Here is a 22,419-nt window from a genome sequence, read left to right on the forward strand (position 1 = left end):
CTTTTAGTCTTAATCTTTACTACACTACTCACTGTTTAGCACATTACCTCACATGTGAATCCTTAAAGAGATGGGTGGGGCTGTCTTAAGAGGGTGTGAACAATGCTGAATGGGTGTAGATAAAGGAGAGCTCTCCAGTAGGTAACAAAACATTCAAAGGCCATTTTCTCAAAAGTGAGTTTACAAGTTTATCAACTTTCAAAGCAGAATTACTTTCCCAGTGTTCCTCAAAAATGCAGTGTATGATATACCATTTTGTAGCTCTGAGTCTCTACTTTTATCCAATGTAAAAAACACAATTTCAAGTTTTGCTACATAAGACAGATTTTAGCCGGTCGGTCACATTTTAAGTAATAATTACTTTCATTGACTTTGGGTATAACTTACTAGAAGTATTTGAATTAAAAATGCCTTGAGGTTTACAGTGTGCTTCAAATACAGCAGTTCTGTAACATCTTTAATTGAGCCTCTCATTCTCCTTAATTGCCGGCCTCAACACGTTATGAAAAGAGATTAGCTGTATAGGAAGCTCTGGGGACAGGTCGTCTGTGTACTGGAGAGCCAATACATTGGCACATGCAAACAGATCATCTTTAGCAGACATGGTATATCTTGGCATGCATAATTCAAGACTAAGTTTAAATTGTGTGCTGCGCAATGGACATATAAAGCACAATGTCTCAGGAATAACTGTCTGGGTTGGCAATACTGGTATAGTCGGGCCCGCACCCTGGACCTACAGGCCGTGGTGAAAATATTTGCACACAAAAAAGGAGGACCTAAGGACACCAGGGGAGTTGCTCAACTTGGATTTAATTTGGTAATGCAGAAATGAGAGACCACGTGTGTCTGTTTTATGAAAATCTGGGAATATTTGGCCATGGAAAAATGTCTGGTTGGTCTCAACCAGGGAATGTTTAACAGTTAGGCTTTTAAAACATGATTCAGTTAAGTAGCAGCAAATAATATGTTGAATGAGCTACTAATGAGCATGGAGAGCCTCACAAGTTTAATGAAATGTCCTTATATCTTTCAGTCTAATATCTCTATTTACTTACTTTTGTAGCTCCTGGTTAGAAGCACACTTTTTGTAAGTAGTTATAGACAGCTGTCCTCTCCAAGTTTAGGATTTGAGAAATGTGTTTGGTTGACGATAGGCCTATGACATTGGCCTACGTCTCGTCGCGCAGAATATCAGATCTCAACAACAATTGGAGAAGTGTTGAACATCACCAGTACCACATCCTTATGATATACCCTGAACAAAAATATAAACACAACATGCAAAGTGTTGGTCCCATGTTTCATGAGCTGAAATAAAAGAGCACAGAAATGTTCCATATGCACAAAAAGCTTATTTCTCTAAAATGTGGTGCACAATTTTGTTTACATCCCTGTTAGTGATAATTTCTCCTTTGCCAAGATAATCCATCCACCTGACAGGTGTGGCATATCAAGAAGCTGATTAAACAGCATGATCATTACACAGGTGCACCTTGTGGTGTGGACAATAATAGGCCACTCTAAAATGTGCAGTTTTGTCACACAACACAATGCCACAGATGTCTCAAGTTTTGAGGGAGCCTGCAATTGGAATGCTGACTGCAGGAATGTTTACCAGAGCTGTTGCCAGATAATGTAATGTTAATTTATCTACCATAAGCCGCCTCCAACGTCGTTTTAGAGAATTTGGCAGTACATCCAACCAGTACATCACAACGGCAGACCGCGTGTAACCACGCCAGCCCAGGACCTCCACATCCAGCTTCTTCACCAGCAGGATCATCTGAGACCAGCCACCCGGACAGCTGATGAAACTGTGGGTTCGCACAACCGAATAATTTAATTTCTGCACAAACTGTCAGAAACCCTCTCAGGGAAGCTCATCTGCGTGCTCGTCCTCACCAGGGTCTTGACCTGACTGCAGTTCACCTTTGATGGCCACTGGCACACTAGAGAAGTGTGCTCTTAATGGATGAATCCCGGTTTCAACTGTACCGGGCAGATGGCAGACAGCTTGTATGGTGTCGTGTGGGCGAGCGGCTTGCTGATGTCAACGTTGTGAACAGAGTGCCCCATGGTGGCGGTGGGGTTATGGTATGGGCAGGCACAATTGCATTTTATTGATGGCAATTTGAATGCACAGAGATACCGTGATGAGATCCTGAGGCCCATTGTCATGCCATTCATCCGCCGCCATCACCTCATGTTTCAGTGTGATAATGCATGGCCCCATGTCACAAGGATATGTACACAATTCCTGGAAGTTGAAAATGTTCCAGCTCTTCCATGGCCTGCATACTCACCAGACATGTCACCCATTGAGCACATTTGGGATGCTCTGGATCGACGTGTACCAAAGCGTGTTCCAGTTCCCGGCAATATCCAGCAACTTCGCACAGCCATTGAAGAGGAGTGGGACAACATTCCTCAGGCAACAATCAACAGCCTGATCAACTCTATGCGAAGGAGATGTCGCGCTGCATGAGGCAAATGGTGGTCACAGCAGATACTGACTGTTTTTTCTGATCCACGCCCCTACCTTTTTTTAAAAGGTATCTGTGATATCTGTGTTCCCAGTCATGTGAAATCCATAGATTAGGGCCTAATGAATTTATTTCAATAGACTGATTTCCCTATATGAACTGTAACTCAGTAAAGTCCTTGAAATTGTTGCACGTTGTGTTCATATTTTTGTTCAGTGTATATATTTTCGTAAGTGCAATGTGACCGTAAGACAGGTTGGAATGTCTGACTGAAATACAGGACAAATCAACCTTTTTTTTCTAAATTAGTGGTGTTTGAATTTGTTGATAAAATGCGGGACATCTTTTGTTTGGTTGCAGGACAAAGGGCCAAAATGTGGGACTCTCCCGCACAATCCCGGACATTTGGTCACACTACCCGGAGGTCGGGCCCCCCAGGTAGCATATGAACATGGCATGAAAACATTTTTAGACCAGCAAAACAAATTCTTAGCCTCATGGCAAAATGTACAGTATAAAGTAGCATGAGATTAGCTATAAAACTGCAAATTTTTCTCTCTGCCCCATGACAACAACAAAAATATATCCCCCCCCCAAAAAACGAACTGCGATATGGAACTGCGCTACGCCACTGTGGCCTGGAATATGGCAACACAAATAATATCAGTGACAGTGTGCAGACTGATTTCTAGACAGAGAATTACACTTTCAGGGTTAATATGATTTTGGAAATACAGTTTTTTTTTATTGCATATGTAATTTTTGGACAACATTGCATCTGGTTTCATTGATCATGGCTGTCTTCCGCCCATTGGTTATTCTATCAGGTGTGTACTGGTTGGGGGTCAGCCTGCACAAACCATGTGATAAGTGTTAGCCAATTTAAAACTGACCACCTCATTGACACAATTCTGCAATGGTAAAAACTAGTTCACAAACGGTTCAAATCAGAAAATACTTAAAATTGTTCAATTAACGGTGCATTTGACAATTATTTTAACCATCAATTAATATTTTTTTGACACCTTAATGGTTAAAATTGTGAGATGGTCATTGGTTCTTGCCTAATTGTAAGCCTATTAAGCTTGGTTGAATAATGGTTTATAAATGCACTTAAAATGTTCATAAGACAAACTCTTATTCCATCATGTAACCTTGCAAGGTTTTCACTGTTGAGGAACATTCTCACTTTTGGATGGGTTACATTGGTGCAATTATTTATTCATTAAGACATCAAGTCAACATCTACCCATCTGCGCAACACGCTCAAAATTACAACGACCTTGAACGGGACCAAACTTGTTGACACTGACATCACGTGACAGTGCGCAAAGAACAGGTTGAGAAGAAGGTCAGTGTGCAAAATCCAGACGAGAGATTGCCGCCAAGGAAACAAAGTGTTGTAGACAAGACAAAAATGTCAACACCAAGTTATCCATGCAATTTGTTTAGCTTTTTTGCACACATGAATTCTACTGGCCGATTTAGCATAAGTAGTTAGCTAGCATTTGCCAGCTAGCTAGCCTAGTGTTGGCTAGCTAGTTAACTGTAGCTAGCTAACCTTATCTTCTCTGGCGTTTTTGTTAGGCCTACCAACTATCTAGCTAGCCAATAGTGGTGTACTATTGTGTTTATTTTCTCACTTGGATGGTGCTTCCAGAAGCTTTAAAATTAGGGTCAGGTTGTCAGGATGGGTCATGTACTATATAAGTACACATTAATTACAAGTAAGTACTGCATAAGATACACTTCATTTTAAATCCTGTGTAACACCTAGTAATTACATTTTACGTATGCAGATTTTACATGTACTCTGTGGTGTACTTGTGTGTTTATCCTCCCACTTGAGGATGACATTGAGGATGACACCCGTAGTCAGTGAGGTTGACCTACATCTTATCTGTGTTTGTAAACTCAACCAAGTTAACCCAGAGGGTATACTTTTGGGGGGCAAGTGCTAGCAACATTGAGTGGAAATTTTGAGTGTGCATTCACAGGTAGGTAATTAGAGCCTATGTAATCTTGGGACACCCAGCGCATCTGTCCACAAGAGATTACAACCTTGTGGTAGTTATTACTTAATCGGATGCAGTTGAGAACAAAAAAAACACTCAATTTGTGAATTTAGTGTAAACTTGCCCATTTGTAACAAGCATGGTAACAAGCATTCATTGTTACACCGCCCTAATTACAGACTGCAATTACCACCAGTTACAGGTTGTTATTACAGTGTAACTATGAGTTATTACAATGAACTAGAATGTAATTACACTGTAATAAGGACCCCTTAAATGAAGTGTTACTGACCTGTTCTTGTGACAGCAGGTCACACATTTTGCTGCTGGGATTCGCCTAACAGAAAAGGGAATTTGTCAATTTTATTTGTGTTCAAATTCTTTGTGGGTTTGTGTAATTTGAGCGAAATATGTGTCTCTTTGGTCGTGCAGCTCGGTTTCCATCTCTATCTTACTGCTATCTCTGTCTCTCTGTGTGTGTCTCAATGTCTCTCTCTCTCTTTTCCATACACATTTTTAACACTAATCGTTTACTCTCAGACACAGGTGTAGGCTAGTGATCCATCCTACTGTCTCTGGCGCACGTGAAAATCGTTAATTCGTTTCAGACGTGGTTTTTAAACATTGTTTTTGCTCTGTCATGTGTTATGTAGCCTAATGCAGTGGTCCAGACACTGAGGGGATGCTGATGGTTATAGGGAGCGGTAATACACACGAGGGGTTTCCGTTTGAAAAAGCAGGGCGTGCACTTAGTGAAGACTGGAGAACCGGGTGGAACTAGAGAGACATCAATATCATCACGCGTACATCGGACATATTGGCGAGATTAAATTGCTTGGTTTATTAGTTTACCATTCAATAACTTTGTATTGATATTAGATATGTTATTTTATCATATCTAATCAAATTTAATGTGTTCAAACGACTGTTAATGCTGATGACGACCGCCCAAAGGCGAGTTACTCATCTGTCACCCTGATTTCATCAAAGACAAGCTCATACGAAAGTTTAATTCAAAAAGTGATTTCCGACGCGTCTTGGAGGAATATATAGAAATGTGTATCTAAAGAATGGCTATCAACACGGATGCCGCGTTTGGTAAAAGCGCACTGGGGGAGAGGGAAGTCTCACATCCCATCGACTTCCAAGACACAGAGAAACTCCTGAGCGCCGTGACCACCGAACCCACCGGGGAAAGCAACCTCAAACCGTGCGACCCCTCTCTCAACTTGAGAAGCAGCATCCGTTCCCTGAATGCCGAGCAGAACGGACACCAATCGCCATTAAGGTCAGGCTCCGTGGGGCACCTCTGTGCCGCGCCCGTGTCCCCGTCCCAGCTGAGCTTCGGACCCCCCCTCCTCCTCTCCCCGGTGCCACCCGGTTCAGAGCCGCCAAGCTACCTGTGGCTTGCGATGTTGTCGTGCTTTTGTCCTGCTATGCCGGTGAACATGTTGGCGCTGTGGTATGCTTACATGGTAAGTTTTCTTGCTTTGGTCTGTGGTATGGTAACAACATAATAACTTAATCATTTTCTCCAGTGCTTTGTATCTGGAATATCACCAATCTTGTAGGCCTACCCAATAACATCACCATATATTAGTGCATTTGGGGGTATTTTGAGAGATAGTGCGGTGTATTCTCTAAGATTGTTTGCTTTCAACCCATAGTAATATGTATGTGTGTGCAGGGCCAGCCTTAGCCGTTTGGGAGCCCTATGCGAGATTTGGTAGGGGGCCCCCCACTTTGCGGGCAAATGCCAGAGAGAAACGTTTTAGTTTAAAAGTTAATTTCCTGCAATACCATACCAAGGGGAGTAGAGAAAATGTTGCAGTTTTAAAGCAAAATTTCTGCAATTATACACATTTTGCCATGGGGTGGAGAGAAGTTTAGCAATTTTATAACAAATGTCATGCAAATCTACTCATTTTGCTATGGGGCAGCTTGTCACGGATTCTGCCGAGGCTGCTCCTCCTCCTTGCTCGGGCAGGCTTCGGCGTTCGTCATCCCCGGAGTACTAGCTGCTGCCGATCGATGTTTCGGTGTTTGTCTTGTTCTGTCTTGAGTGGTTACACCTGTATGCTATTATGTTTGATTGTAGTCCCTATATTTACCCATGTCTCTCGTTTGGTAATTGTGTGTTATTGTTTTGTGTCTCGTATGGTCGGCATTGCTGTTGTCGTATGCGTGTATTTGTTTTCCTCCCTGTTAGGAGGGTTTGTTTTGTATGTTCTTTACAGACTAGTAAAGTACGTCTGCCAGTAGCTCTGTGTCCTGCGCTTGACTTCGCTCACCGCATACACGTCGCCCTTGACAGAATAACACACCATACATGGGGTAAGCAGGATCGGCGGTGCCAACGGGATCACTGGAGGAGCGCGTTATCCACCAAGCGGCCATGATCCAGGATCTTGGCACCGCCATGCAAGGGGTGATGGACACCTTGAGGCGATGGGAAGGAGGAGGTTTGCCCACACCTCCTCCAACGATACCACCACCATCTGCCATACCCATGTGTAATGTAGCCTAATGCAGTGGTCCAGACACTGAGGGGATGCTGATGGTTATAGGGAGCGGTAATACACACGAGGGGTTTCCGTTTGAAAAAGCAGGGCGTGCACTTAGTGAAGACTGGAGAACGGGGTGGTACTAGAGAGACATCAATATCATCACGCGTACATCGGACGTATTGGCGAGATTAAATTGCTTGGTTTATTAGTTTACCATTCAATAACTTTGTATTGATATTAGATATGTTATTTTATCATATCTAATCAAATTAATGTGTTCAAACGACTGTTAATGCTGATGACGACCGCCCAAAGGCGAGTTACTCATCTGTCACCCTGATTTCATCAAAGACAAGCTCATACGAAAGTTTAATTCAAAAAGTGATTTCCGACGAGTCTTGGAGGAATATATAGAAATGTGTATCTAAAGAATGGCTATCAACACGGATGCCGCGTTTGGTAAAAGCGCACTGGGGGAGAGGGCAGTCTCACATCCCATCGACTTCCAAGACACAGAGAAACTCCTGAGAGCCGTGACCACCGAACCCACCGGGGAAAGCAACCTCAAACCGTGCGACCCCTCTCTCAACTTGAGAAGCAGCATCCGTTCCCTGAATGCCGAGCAGAACGGACACCAATCGCCATTAAGGTCAGGCTCCGTGGGGCACCTCTGTGCCGCGCCCGTGTCCCCGTCCCAGCTGAGCTTCGGACCCCCCCTCCTCCTCTCCCCGGTGCCACCCGGTTCAGAGCCGCCAAGCTACCTGTGGCTTGCGATATTGTCATGCTTTTGTCCTGCTATGCCGGTGAACATGTTCGCGCTGTGGTATGCTTACATGGTAAGTTTTCTTGCTTTGGTCTGTGGTATGGTAACAACATAATAACTTAATCATTTTCTCCAGTGCTTTGTATCTGGAATATCACCAATCTTGTAGGCCTACCCAATAACATCACCATATATTAGTGCATTTGGGGGTATTTTGAGAGATAGTGCGGTGTATTCTCTAAGATTGTTTGCTTTCAACCCATAGTAATATGTATGTGTGTGCAGGGCCAGCCTTAGCCGTTTGGGAGCCCTATGCGAGATTTGGTAGGGGGCCCCCCACTTTGCGGGCAATTGCCAGAGAGAAACTTTTTAGTTTTAAAGTTAATTTCCTGCAATACCATACCAAGGGGAGTAGAGAAAATGTTGCCGTTTTAAAGCAACATTTTTGCAATTATACACATTTTGCCATGGGGTGGAGAGAAGTTTAGCAATTTTATAACAAATGTCATGCAAATCTACTCATTTTGCTATGGGGCAGCTTGTCACGGATTCTGCCGAGGCTGCTCCTCCTCCTTGCTCGGGCAGGCTTCGGCGTTCGTCGTCCCCGGAGTACTAGCTGCTGCCCATCGATGTTTCGGTGTTTGTCTTGTTCTGTCTTGAGTGGTTACACCTGTATGCTATTATGTTTGATTGTAGTCCCTATATTTACCCCTGTCTCTCGTTTGGTAATTGTGTGTTATTGTTTTGTGTCTCGTATGGTCGGCATTGCTGTTGTCGTATGTGTGTACTTGTTTTCCTCCCTGTTAGGAGGGTTTGTTTTGTATGTTCTTTACTGACTAGTAAAGTACGTCTGCCAGTAGCTCTGTGTCCTGCGCTTGACTTCGCTCACCGCATACACGTCGCCATTGACAGAATAACACACCATACATGGGGTCATCAGGATCGGCGGTGCCAACGGGATCACTGGAGGAGCGCGTTATCCACCAAGCGGCCATGATCCAGGATCTTGTCACCGCCATGCAAGGGGTGATGGACACCTTGAGGCGATGCGAAGGAGGAGGTTTGCCCACACCTCCTCCAACGATACCACCACCATCTGCCATACCCATCGTTCCACCTCCGGAGTCCAGTGGGATTCGGCTCTCGCTCCCGAGGGCTTATGATGGCACCGCGGACGGGTGTCTGGGTTTCCTGCTCCAAGTGGAACTCTACCTGGCAACCATCCACCCGGCGCCCTCGGGATACGAGAGCATTTCCGCCCTCATCTCCTGTCTGTCCGGCAAGGCACTGGAGTGGGCCAATGCCGAGTGGAGGGGAATAGACGCCGCTACAGTCAGCTATGCAGAGTTCTCCCGCCGCTTCAGGGCGGTTTTCGATCATCCCCCAGAGGGGAAAGCGGCGGGTGAGCGTCTGTTCCACCTCAGACAGGGGAAGAGGAGCGCGCAGGAGTTCGCACTGGACTTCCGGACTCTGGCTGCCAATGCGGGATGGAATGAGAGGGCCCTCATCGACCACTACAGGTGCAGCCTAAGGGAGGACGTTCGCCGAGAGTTGACCTGCATGGACACCAACCTAAGTTTTGATCAGCTGGTGGACATGTCGATTCGTCTAGATACCCTGTTGGCTACCCGCGGACGTCCGGAGTTGGGGCCGTCCATTCCATCCCCCAGCACCTCCGAGCCAAGCCCTATGGAGCTCGGGGGTGCTGGTGCTAGAGAGAAGAGGAGAGAGACCAGGAGAGAGGCCGTCCCCTGCACCAACTGTGGCCGCAGAGGACACACTGTGGTTCGGTGCTGGGGAGGGTCTCCTAGGGATCGAGGCAGCAGGCCACGCACTGATGAATCATTCCAGGTGAGTAAGCACCCAACTCACCAAGAGCTCTCTGTTGTACATATGTGTATTAAAGTTGTGTTTCCCGAGGTTTCTTCTCACTCCCAGCATAAGGCGCTAGTCGATTCAGGCGCAGCTGGGAATTTTATCGATCGCTGTTTCTCGTATAAGTTAGGGATTCCCCTTATACCAGTTGATGTGCCCTTCCCCATCCATGCCCTAGACAGCCGCCCTTTGGGGTCGGGATTGATTAGGGAGGTCACAGCGCCACTTAAGATGAAGACACAAGGGGGTCATGAGGAGATTATACAGTTGTATTTGATTGACTCTCCTGCGTTTCCTGTGGTATTGGGGAGTCCCTGGTTAATATCTCATGACCCCAACATTTCATGGCAACAGAGGGCTCTCAAGGGATGGTCTTATCAGTGTGTCGGGCGGTGTATAGGTGTTTCCGTAGGGGCAACGACGGTGGAAAGTCAGAACCAAATGCCCGCAATGCACATTCCTCCTGAGTAGGCACTCGTCTTCTGTAAGAAGAAGGCGACTCAATTACCACCTCATAGACAGGGGGATTGTGCGATAGACCTCCAGGCAGGCGCTGCACTTCCTCGTAGTCATGTGTATCCTCTGTCTCAGGAGGAGACGGCAGCTATGGAGACATACGTCACCAAATCTCTGGGACAGGGATACATACGGCCGTCCACTTCCCCTGCGTCCTCGAGTTTCTTTTTTGTGAAGAAGAAGGATGGGGGTTTGCGCCTGTGTATTGATTACCGTGGTCTCAACCAGATTACCATGAAGTACAGCTATCCTCTCCCTCTGATTGCGAGTATGACGGAGTCATTACACGGGGCGCGATTCTTCACAAAATTGGATCTCAGGAGCGCTTACAACCTGGTGCGCATTAGGGAGGGAGATGAAAGGAAAACAGCATTTAGTACCACTTCGGGTCACTATGAGTATCTCGTCATGCCATACGGGTTAATGAATGCTCCTTCAGTCTTCCAATCATTTGTGGACGAGATTTTCCGGGATTTGCATGGACAGGGTGTAGTGGTGTATATTGATGACATTCTAATATACTCCGCTACACGAGCCGAGCATGTGTCCCTGGTGCGTCGGGTGCTGGGTAGACTGTTGGAGCATGACTTGTATGTGAAGGCGGAGAAATGCCTGTTTTTCCAGGAGTCCATCTCCTTCCTGGGACATCGGTTGTCCGCGTCAGGGGTGGAGATGGAGATTGACCGCGTTTCAGCTGTGCGTAATTGGTAGACTCCCACCACGGTTAAGGAGGTGCAGTGGTTTTTGGGTTTTGCCAATTACTACCGGAGGTTTATCCGGGGTTTGGACAGGTAGCAGCTCCCATCACCTCCCTGCTAAAGGAGGGCCCGGTGCGTTTGCAGTGGTCGGCTGAGGTGGACAGGGTGTTTAGACATCTGAAGGACCTGTTCACCTCGGTTCCGGTGCTGGCACATCCGGACCCCTCTTTGGCGTTCCAAGTTGAGGTGGATGCGTCCGAGGCGGGGATAGGTGCTGTACTGTCTCAACGCTCGGGCACGCCTCCAAAACTCCGCCCCTGTGCTTTTTATTCCAAGAAGCTCAGTCCGGCGGAATGCAATTATGACGTGGGGGACAGGGAGCTGCTACCGGTGGTTCAAGCCCTGAAGGTGTGGAGGCATTGGCTTGAGGGGGCTAAACACCCTTTCCTCATTCTGACTGACCATCGTAACCTGGAGTACATCCGGCTAGCGAGGAGACTGAACCCTCGTCAGGCTAGGTGGTCCATGTTTCTTGCCCGGTTTGTCTTTAAGCTCACGTATATACCAGGGTCACAGAACGCTAAGGCAGATGCCCTGTCCCGGCTATATGACACAGAGGAGAGGTCCATTGAGCCCACTCCCATACTCCCGGAGTCTTGTCTAGTGGCACCGGTGGTGTGGCAGGTCGATGCGGAAATCGAGCGGGCGTTACGTACCGACCCTACTCCCCCAGAGTGTCCAGAGGGGCGGAGGTACCTGCCGCTCGAGGTCCGTGATCGACTGATATATTGGGCTCACACGTCACCCTCCTCTGGTCATCCGGGTATTGGTCGAACGGTGCACTGCCTTAGCGGGAAGTACTGGTGGCCCACCTTGGCTAAGGACGTGAGGGTTTACGTTTCTTCCTGCTTGGTGTGCGCTCAGTGTAAGGCGCCTAGACACCTGCCCAGAGGGAAGTTACAACCCCTACCCGTTCCACAACGGCCGTGGTCTCACCTATCGGTGGATTTTGTCACAGACCTTCCCCCCTCCCAGGGGAATACCACGATCTTGGTCGTTGTGGATCGGTTTTCTAAGGCCTGCCGTCTCATTCCGATGCCAGGTCTCCCTACAGCCCTACAAATGGCCGACGCCCTGTTTACTCAGGCACTACGGGGTGCCTGAGGATATAGTGTCTGATCGGGGTCCCCAGTTCACCTTTAGAGTCTGGAGGGCGTTTTTGGAACGTTTGGGGGTCTCGATTAGCCTTACCTTGGGTTTTCACCCTGAGAGTAATGGGCAGGTGGAGAGAGTAAACCAGGATGTGGGTAGGTTTCTGAGGTCCTATTGCCAGGATCGGCAGGAGGAGTGGGCGGGTTATATCCCCTGGGCAGAGATAGCCCAAAACTCACTTCGCCACTCCTCCACTAATCTTACGCCTTTTCAGTGTGTGTTGGGGTATCAGCCGGTCCTGGCACCCTGGCATCAGAGCCAGATCGAGGCTCCTGCGGTGGATGAGTGGTTTCGGCGCTCGGAGGAAACATGGAACGCTGCGCATGTCCATCTGCAGCGGGCTATCAGTAGGCAAAAGGCGAGCGCCGATCGCCACCGCAGTGAGGGTCCGGTTTATGCACCTGGAGATCGGGTCTGGCTCTCGACCCAAAACCTGCCCCTTCGCCTGCCCTGCCGGAAGCTGGGTCGGCGGTTTGTGGGGCCATTTAAAGTCCTGAGGAGATTGAACGAGGTATGTTATAGGTTACAACTGCCCATAAATTACCTCATTAACCCCTCATTCCATGTGTCTCTCCTCAGGCCGGTGGTAGCTGGTCCACTCCAGAAGAATGAGATACGAGAGGCTCCTCCGCCCCCACTAGACATCGAAGGGGCTCCGGCATACTCAGTCCGTTCCATTGTGGATTCGAGGTGTCGGATGGGGGGTCTGCAGTATCTCGTGGAGTGGGAGGGTTACGGTCCGGAGGAACGGTGCTGGGTCCCTAGGAGGGACATCCTAGATCCCTCCCTGTTGACGGATTTCCACCGGAGTCATCCGACTCGCCCTGCTCCGCGTCCTCCTGGCCGTCCCCGAGGCCGGGGTTGACGCGCGGCTCCGATTCTGCCGTACGGGTACTGTCACAGATTCTGCCGACGCTGCTCCTACTCCTTGCTCGGGCAGGCTTCGGCGTTCGTCGTCCCCGGAGTACTAGCTGCTGCCGATCGATGTTTCGGTGTTTGTCTTGTTCTGTCTTGAGTGGTTACACCTGTATGCTATTATGTTTGATTGTAGTCCCTATATTTACCCATGTCTCTCGTTTGGTAATTGTTTGTTATTGTTTTGTGTCTCGTATGGTCGGCATTGCTGTTGTCGTATGCGTGTCCTTGTTTTCCTCCTTGTTAGGAGGGTTTGTTTTGTATGTTCTTTACTGACTAGTAAAGTACGTCTGCCAGTAGCTCTGTGTCCTGCGCTTGACTTCGCTCACCGCATACACGTCGCGTACATTTTATTGCATGACATAAGTATTTGACCACCTACCAACCAGTAAGAATTCCGGCTCTCACAGACCTGTTAGTTTTTCTTTAAGAAGCCCTCCTGTTCTCCACTCATTACCTCTATTAACTGTACCTGTTTGAACTAATTACCCGTATAAAAGACACCTGTCCACACACTCAATCAAACAGACTCCAACCTCTCCACAATGGCCAAGACCAGAGAGCTGTGTAAGGACATCAGGGATAAAATTGTAGACCTGCACAAGGCTGGGATGGGCTACAGGACAATAGGCAAGCAGCTTGGTGAGAAGGCAACAACTGTTGGCGCAATTATTAGAAAATGGAAGAAGTTCAAGATGACGGTCAATCACCCTCGGTCTGGGGCTCCATGCAAGATCTCACCTCGTGGGGCATCAATGATCACGAGGAAGGTGAGGGATCAGCCCAGAACTACACGGCAGGACCTGGTCAATGACCTGAAGAGAGCTGGGACCACAGTCGCAAAGAAAACCATTCACTACGCCATCATGGATTAAAATCCTGCAGCGCACGCAAGGTCCCCCTGCTCAAGCCAGCGCATGTCCAGGCCCGTCTGAAGTTTGCCAATGACCATCTGGATGATCCAGAGGAGGAATGGGAGAAGGTCATGTGGTCTGATGAGACAAAAATAGAGCTTTTTGGTCTAAACTCCACTCGCCGTGTTTGGAGGAAGAAGAAGGATGAGTACAACCCCAAGAACACCATCCCAACCGTGAAGCATGGAAGTGGAAACATCATTCTTTGGGGATGCTTTTCTGCAAAGGGGACAGGACGACTGCACCGTATTGAGGGGAGGATGGATGGGGCCATGTATCGCGAGATCTTGGCCAACAATCTCCTTCCCTCAGTAAGAGCGTTGAAGATGGGTCGTGGCTGGGTCTTCCAGCATGACAACGACCCGAAACACACAGCCAGGGCAACTAAGGAGTGGCTCCGTAAGAAGCATCTCAAGGTCCTGCAGTGGCCTAGCCAGTCTCCAGACCTGAACCCAATATAAAATATTTGGAGGGAGCTGAAAGTCCGTATTGCCCAGCGACAGCCCCGAAACCTGAAGGATCTGGAGAAGGTCTGTATGGAGGTGTGGGCCAAAATCCCTGCTGCAGTGTGTGCAAACCTGGTCAAGACCTACAGGAAACATATGATCTCTGTAATTACAAACAAAGGTTTCTGTACCATATATTAAGTTCTGCTTTTCTGATGTATCAAATACTTACATTTAAATTTTTACATTTTAGTCATTTAGCAGACGCTCTTATCCAGAGCGACTTACAGTTAGTGCATACATTATTATTATTTTTTTTCATACTGGCCCCCCGTGGGAATCGAACCCACAACCCTGGCGTTGCAAACGCCATGCTCTACCAACTGAGCTACATCCCTGCCGGCCATTCCCTCCCCTACCCTGGACGAATTGTGAGCCGCCCCATGGGTCTCCCGGTCGCGGCCGGCTATGACAGAGCCTGGATTCGAACCAGGATCTCTAGTGGCACAGCTAGCACTGCGATGCAGTGCCTTAGACCACTGCGCCACTCGGGAGACTTACGTCATGCAATAAAATGCAAATTAATTACTTAAAAATCATACAATGTGATTTTCTGGATTTTTGTTTTAGATTCCGTCTCTCACAGTTGAAGTGTACCTATGATAAAAATTACAGACTACATGCTTTGTGAATAGGAAAACCTGCAAAATCGGCAGTGTATCAAATACTTGTTCTCCCCACTGTATACAGCGAGGGGAAAAAAGAATTTGATCCCCTGCTGATTTTGTACGTTTGCCCACTGACAAAGAAAAGATCAGTCTATAATTTTAATGGTAGGTTTATTTGAACAGTGAGTGACAGAATATCAACAAAAGAATCCAGAAAAACGCATGTCAAATATGTTATAAATTATTTTGCATTTTAATGAGGGAAATATGTATTTGACCCCCTCTCAATCAGAAAGATTTCTGGCTCCCAGGTGTCTTTTATACAGGTAATGAGCTGAGATTAGGAGCACACTCTTAAAGGGAGTGCTCCTAATCTCAGTTTGTTACCTGTATAAAAGACACCTGTCCACAGAAGCAATCAATCAATCAAATTCCAAACTCTCCACAATGGCCAAGACCAAAGAACTCTCCAAGGATGTCAGGGTCAAGATTGTAGACCGACACAAGGCTGGAATGGGCTACAAGACCATCGCCAAGCAGCTTGGTGAGAAGGTGACAACAGTTGGTGTGATTATTCGCAAATGGAAGAAACACAAAATAACTGTCAATCTCCCTCGGCCTGGGCATCCATGCAAGATCTCACCTCGTGGAGTTGCAATGATCATGAGAACGGTGAGGAATCAGCCCATAACTACACGGGAGGATCTTGTCAATGATCTCAAGGCAGCTGGGACCATAGTCACCAAGAAAACAATTGGTAACACACTACGCCATGAAAGACTGAAATCCTGCAGCGCCCGCAAGGTCCCCCTCCTCAAGAAAGCACATATACATGCCCGTCTGAAGTTTGCCAATGAACATCTGAATGATTCAGAGGAGAACTGGGTGAAAGTGTTGTGGTCAGATGAGACCAAAATGGAGCTCTTTGGCATCAACTCAACTTGCCGTGTTTAGGAGGAGGAGGAATGATGCCTATGACCCCAAGAACACCATCCCCACCGTCAAACATGGAGGTGGAAACATTATGCTTTGGGGGTGTTTTTCTGCTAAGGGGACAGGACAACTTCACCGCATCAAAGGGATTATGGACGGGGCCATGTACCTTCTTCCCTCAGCCAGGGCATTGAAAATGGGTCGTGGATGGGTATTCCAGCATGACAATGACCCAAAACACATGGCCATGGGAACAAAGGAGTGGCTCAAGAAGAAGCACATTAAGGTCCTGGAGTGGCCTAGCCAGTCTCCAGACCTTAATCCCATAGAAAATCTGTGGAGGGAGCTGAAGGTTCGAGTTGCCTAACGTCAGGCTCGAAACTTTAATGACTTGGAGAAGATCTGCAAAGAGGAGGGGGACAAAATCCCTCCTGAGATGTGTGCAAACCTGGTGGCCAACTACAAGAAACGTCTGACCTCTGTGATTGCCAACAAGGGTTTTGCCACCAAGTACTAAGTCATGTTTTGCAGCGGGGTCAAATACTTATTTCCCTCATTAAAATGCAAATCAATTCATAACATTTTTTACATGCGTTTTTCTGGATTTTTTTGTTGTTATTCTGTCTCTCACTGTTCAAATAAACGTACCATTAAAATTATAGACTGATCATGTCTTTGTCAGTGGGCAAACGTACAAAATCAGCAGGGGATCAAATACTTTTTTCCCTCACTGTACATACACATACATACACACACATACACACACATATACACTGCTCAAAAAAATAAAGGGAACACTTAAACAACACATCCTAGATCTGAATGAATGAAATCATCTTATTAAATACTTTTTTCTTTACATAGTTGAATGTGCTGACAACAAAATCACACAAAAATGATCAATGGAAATCAAATGTATCAACCCATGGAGGTCTGGATTTGGAGTCACCCTCAAAATTAAAGTGGAAAACCACACTACAGGCTGATCCAACTTTGATGTAATGTCCTTAAAACAAGTCAAAATGAGGCTCAGTAGTGTGTGTGGCCTCCACGTGCCTGTATGACCTCCCTACAACGCCTGGGCATGCTCCTGATGAGGTGGCGGATGGTCTCCTGAGGGATCTCCTCCCAGACCTGGACTAAAGCATCCGCCAACTCCTGGACAGTCTTTGGTGCAACGTGGCGTTGGTGGATGGAGCGAGACATGATGTCCCAGATGTGCTCAATTGGATTCAGGTCTAGGGAACGGGCGGGCCAGTCCATAGCATCAATGCCTTCCTCTTGCAGGAACTGCTGACACACTCCAGCCACATGAGGTCTAGCATTGTCTTGCATTAGGAGGAACCCAGGGCCAACCGCACCAGCATATGGTCTCACAAGGGGTCTGAGGATCTCATCTCGGTACCTAATGGCAGTCAGGCTACCTCTGGCGAGCACATGGAGGGCTGTGCGGCCCCCCAAAGAAATGCCACGCCACACCATGACTGACCCACCGCCAAACCGGTCATGCTGGAGGATGTTGCAGGCAGCAGAACGTTCTCCACGGCATCTCCAGACTCTGTCACGTCTGTCACGTGCTCAGTGTGAACCTGCTTTCATCTGTGAAGAGCACAGGGCGCCAGTGGCGAATTTGCCAATCTTGGTGTTCTCTGGCAAATGCCAAACGTCCTGCACGGTGTTGGGCTGTAAGCACAACCCCCACCTGTGGACGTCGGGCCCTCATAACACCCTCATGGAGTCTGTTTCTGACCGCACATGCACATTTGTGGCCTGCTGGAGGTCATTTTGCAGGGCCCTGGCAGTGCTTCTCCTGCTCCTCCTTGCACAAAGGCGGAGGTAGCGGTTCTGCTGCTGGGTTGTTGCCCTCCTACGGCCTCCTCCATGTTTCCTGATGTACTGGTCTGCCTCCTGGTAGCGCCTCCATGCTCTGGACACTACACTGACAGACACAGCAAACCTTCTTGCCACAGCTCGCATTGATGTGCCATCCTGGATGAGCTGCACTACCTGAGCCACTTGTGTGGATTGTAGACTCCGTCTCATGCTACCACTAGAGCAGGGTTCTTCAATTCCGGTCCTGGAGGGCCGAAACACCTCTGTTTTTCATCCTCTCCTTCTAATCAGGGGCTAATTCAGACCTGGGACACCAGGTGAGTGCAATTAACTACCAGGTAGAAATAAAAAACAGAAGTGTTTCGGCCCTCCAGGACCGGAATTGAAGAACCCTGCACTAGAGTGAAAGCACCGCCAGCATTCAAAAGTGACCAAAACATCAGCCAGGAAGCATAGGAACTGAGAATTGGTCTGTGGTCACCACCTGCAGAACCACTTCTTTATTGGGGGTGTCTTGCTAATTGGCTATAATTTCCACCTGTTGTCTATTCCATTTGCACAACAGCATGTGAAATGTATTGTCAATCAGTGTTGCTTCCTAAGTGGACAGTTTGATTTCACAGAAGTGTGATTGACTTGGAGTTACGTTGTGTTGTTTAAGTGTTCCCTTTATTTTTTTGAGCAGTGTATATACATACATATATACATACATCCATACACACACATATCCTTTTTTAAATTATATTTCCCTTCATTACTTTCCAACCCCACCACCCCTTCCCCAATTGGAGTAAACTAGTGAACAACAACGCTTAGGCCTCTACTTCCAGCCCATACATACTATTTACATTTTATGGACACAGTCAAATACTACAATAATTATATTTTGTTTGTTTTTACTCCTGAACTTCCTCCGATCATTTTCATAATGTCCATCTGGTTTGCTTCTATATGCCATATTTTTCTAACTGTGCTCTTTCACAAAAGCTCTCAACCTATAACATATATACTTATTATGGACACAGTATGCTTTACATTAGTTATCTTGTTGTCATTAGTTGTTGTTATTAGTCCCATCCTTCAGCTCCATTCAACACCTCCCATCTATCTCTTAATACCATCCATATTGGATTTCTATTTGCCATATATTTTTCAACTGTACTGTGATGTTTTACAAACGTTCTGAACCTTTCCATTCTCATTGTTTCTACAGATCGTAAATTCAAAATAATTTTTTTTGCTAAAAGTATTATTATATTATTGATCGATTGACTATGACTTTTCAGATCACCCAGTAGTGCTATCTGCAGGGTTAGCTTCAGGTAAATATTGCAACCCTTTAGCCATTCCTGGACCTGGTCCCAAAAACAAGCTACAAATGGACAGTACCAAAACAAATGATGCAATGATTCTGTCTCTTCGCAGCAAAATCTGCAGAGCTGGGAAGATTGTATCCCCCATATAAATAATATTCTATTGGTAGCATGAATTATATATAATAATTTAAATTGAACAATTCTAAGTTTTGAATCCGGCGTCGTTTTGCGTATCAATTCATAAACACTATGCCATGGAATCGGTACGTCAAAAATCTCTTTCCAACTATTTTGCAATCTGAATGGGACGGCTGTCAATCCTTTGGTCCTTAAATGAAACTGGTATACTTTTTATTTTATCACAATTTTCTTTAACCAATTATATTCTTTAATGCAAGGCCGACAGACAAGTTCCTTACTTTTTCCGCCTTCCACTTTCCTTTTCCATTTTTGCGGTAATGCTGCAATTATTTGGTTGTAATTTTGGGTAGAGCAGACATTTCCATACGTTTTTGTTAGCTGCATGTGCGACATAACTCCACCAGTCCTACCGATAATATCATTTACGAAGATTATACCTTTTTTTTTCACAAATTGACAGGTATTTACCTTTCCATGGTAGCAAGATCTTACCTATTTTTGCTAACTTTCTATTAAAATGTATTGGAGTGAGATCATTTATTTCATTTGGGATATGTTTTCCGAGTATATCCACATCACCATCAGACCATTTTATTGGTAAACGACATGGTAATGTAAAAATTGTATTTATTAGTGATCCAATACTGTCACGATTGTCGACTGAAGACACGGACCAAGGCGCAGCGTGATAAGCGTAAATATTTGTAGTACACCACACGAACAAAACAAACAATACGTGAAGTCCTAGGTTAATACAAAACAAACCTTACGGAACAAGATCCCACAAAGACTAGTGCAAAACAGGCTGCCTAAGTATGGTCCCCAATCAGAGACAACGAGCTACAGCTGCCTCTGATTGGGAACCACCCTGGCCAACATAGATCTAAACCATCTAGAACAAAACATAGAAAACTATAACATAGAAAATCCACACCCTGGCTCAACATTTAATAGTCCCCAGAGCCAGGGCGTGACAAATACGTAATATAGTACATTTGTCATAATTTGGTTGTAATCCAGAGAGGTTAGAAAATGTATCTAGATCCTCTATGAGGCTGTGGAGGGAATCAAGTTCTGGATTTAAAAGAAAACATGAATCATCAGCGTACAATGACACCTTTGTTTTTAAGCCCTGGACTTGTAATCCCTTGATATTATTGTTGGATCTGATTTTAATAGCTAACATCTCGATGGCAATAATAAATAGATATGCCGATAGTGGACAACCTTGTTTCACTCCTCTTGACAGTTTAAAACTTTCTGAGAAATAGCCATTATTTACTATTTTACACCTAGGGTTACTATACATGATTTTAACCCAATTTATAAGACTTATGCCATGTAAATTTTATCTGAGTGAGAGTGACTAACAAAATCAATGTGGGTCCCCTGGAAGTCAGGGCCCCTGGGCACATGCCCTGCGTGTCCGGTCGGTATTCGGCCATGAGTACTACAAGTTTAGATAGCTGGCTAGACTAACTTACCAATCTAAAAATTGTTAGCTGCCATGGATAATCGAGTGACAGTCAGTGACTGACATAACAAGAGAAAAACTGCTGATTCACAACCAAATGCACAACCCCAACTGAGTTCCTGGGGGTCGGGGGCCCACTAGCATCCGGAGCCGGCCCTTTGTGTGTGTGTGTCACTTCTACATAAATCAGTTTAAAGGGATATTTCGGGATTTTGGCAATGAGCATGCTAACAGATACCCATAGACTTTCAGTCATTACGCTAATGCTAGTTAGCATTGGCTCGCGAAACTCCCTCGAACTTCCTTCACACTGGACACAGAGACATAAAAATGGTATCCACGAGTTCATCTCACTCTGGGGAAGTAGAATCCCGAAGTATCCCTTTAAATAAAAGCTTTAGTTGCCCTTATAGCCTCTCTTTCCCTCTGCTCTCTCTCTCCCCCCCCCCACTCCCATCTCAATCTCTCCGTTTCTCACTCTCTCTCTAGTCGCAGTCTGTTCTCCAGACAGGGGATGTAGACGGAGCTAAGAGGCTGGGTCGTCTCTCTCTAATGCTCAGCTGTATCGCCATGTTCCTGGGTGTGGCCGTCATCATCTTCATAGTGGTCACGGGTAGGTTAACCACACACACACACACACACACACACCACTTGTCATACTGTATCTAGTATCATCTAGATCTACTGTATACTAACTCTCTCTCTCTCTCTCTCGCTTTCTCTCAGAAGGCATCCTCAAATTAAAATGAATGAGCATTGAACAGGTGCATTGAGCAGAGGTGGAACAAGCTTAATACCAAAGAAAAAACGACATAAATGAATTCAAGGCAAACCAATGTAATCAATAGCTTACATTCTGCGAGAATTTGCTCTGTTGTGATCCAAAGCTCAAAGGGAGGAAATTAGATGTTCTTTCCTCTCTTTCTGGAACAGAACAGGATGAATGTAGAATGAGTGAAAGACATTTGACTCTAAGCAAGGCTACTCTGGAACAACAGGAAGAACACAACACGCATTACAAATGTATTTCATAACCAAGGTACCATATATCAGTGCGCTTTTTCTAAAGAGTATAAAAAAAGTCTTAACTGCTGCTGAGGCTCACAATGGACTGTAAGGGCCATCATTCCTCCAGTGTCTCTTAGGCTGCATCTCAAATCCCACTCTATTCCCTGTATAGTGCACTACTTTTGACTAGGGCCCATACAGCCCATAGAGCTCTGGTCAAAAGTAGTGCACTATATAGGGAATAAGGTGCCATTAGGAAAGCACCCTTAGAGGTTTAGCTATGACTGATTGCATGAGAATACATGGGGCTGTTATGTTAGGTGTGTTTTCATGTATGTGTTTGATTCCTGTTGTGTTTCCCAGAACTAAGAATGTATAAATAGCTTTGAGAAGAAGTGAAACAGCGTTTCTAACTCTTCATGGTGCAGATTGCTGGCTTGTCATTGTTCAGTAAAAAAATTATCCATGCAACTTGCACTACTATGGTGGTATATCACAATACCTCTTCTTTAGTCCTAGATCCAGGACCAAGCTATGTTAAAGGCCCAGTGCAGTTCAAATTCAGTTTTTCCTGTGTTTTGTATCATATTGTACAACAGCTGATGAAACTAACACTGTAAAAGTGTGCAAAAAATTTGATAAGTGTTATTCCTCAGAGTTGCTGGTTGAAAATACAATCTTCACAGGGCCTTCTAATCA

The 22,419-nt window shown here is 46.0% G+C and overlaps 1 protein-coding gene across 1 annotated transcript; it reads left to right on the plus strand.

The window, feature by feature from the left end:
* Window positions 1-5,571: 5,571 nt before the first annotated feature.
* LOC311143177 (trafficking regulator of GLUT4 1-like) lies at window positions 5,572-22,103 on the plus strand (the record flags this gene model as incomplete). Its single annotated transcript, XM_084178960.1, has 3 exons — window positions 5,572-5,976; window positions 21,202-21,325; window positions 22,084-22,103. The coding sequence occupies 3 exons, from the start codon at window positions 5,572-5,574 to the stop codon at window positions 22,101-22,103; spliced, it is 549 nt and encodes a 182-aa protein (XP_084035086.1).
* Between the last annotated feature and the right edge of the window lie 316 nt (window positions 22,104-22,419).

The sequence above is a fragment of the Coregonus lavaretus genome, assembly GCF_964263955.1.
Source record: "Coregonus lavaretus genome assembly, chromosome: 15".
Taxonomy (NCBI): Eukaryota; Metazoa; Chordata; class Actinopteri; order Salmoniformes; family Salmonidae; genus Coregonus; species Coregonus lavaretus.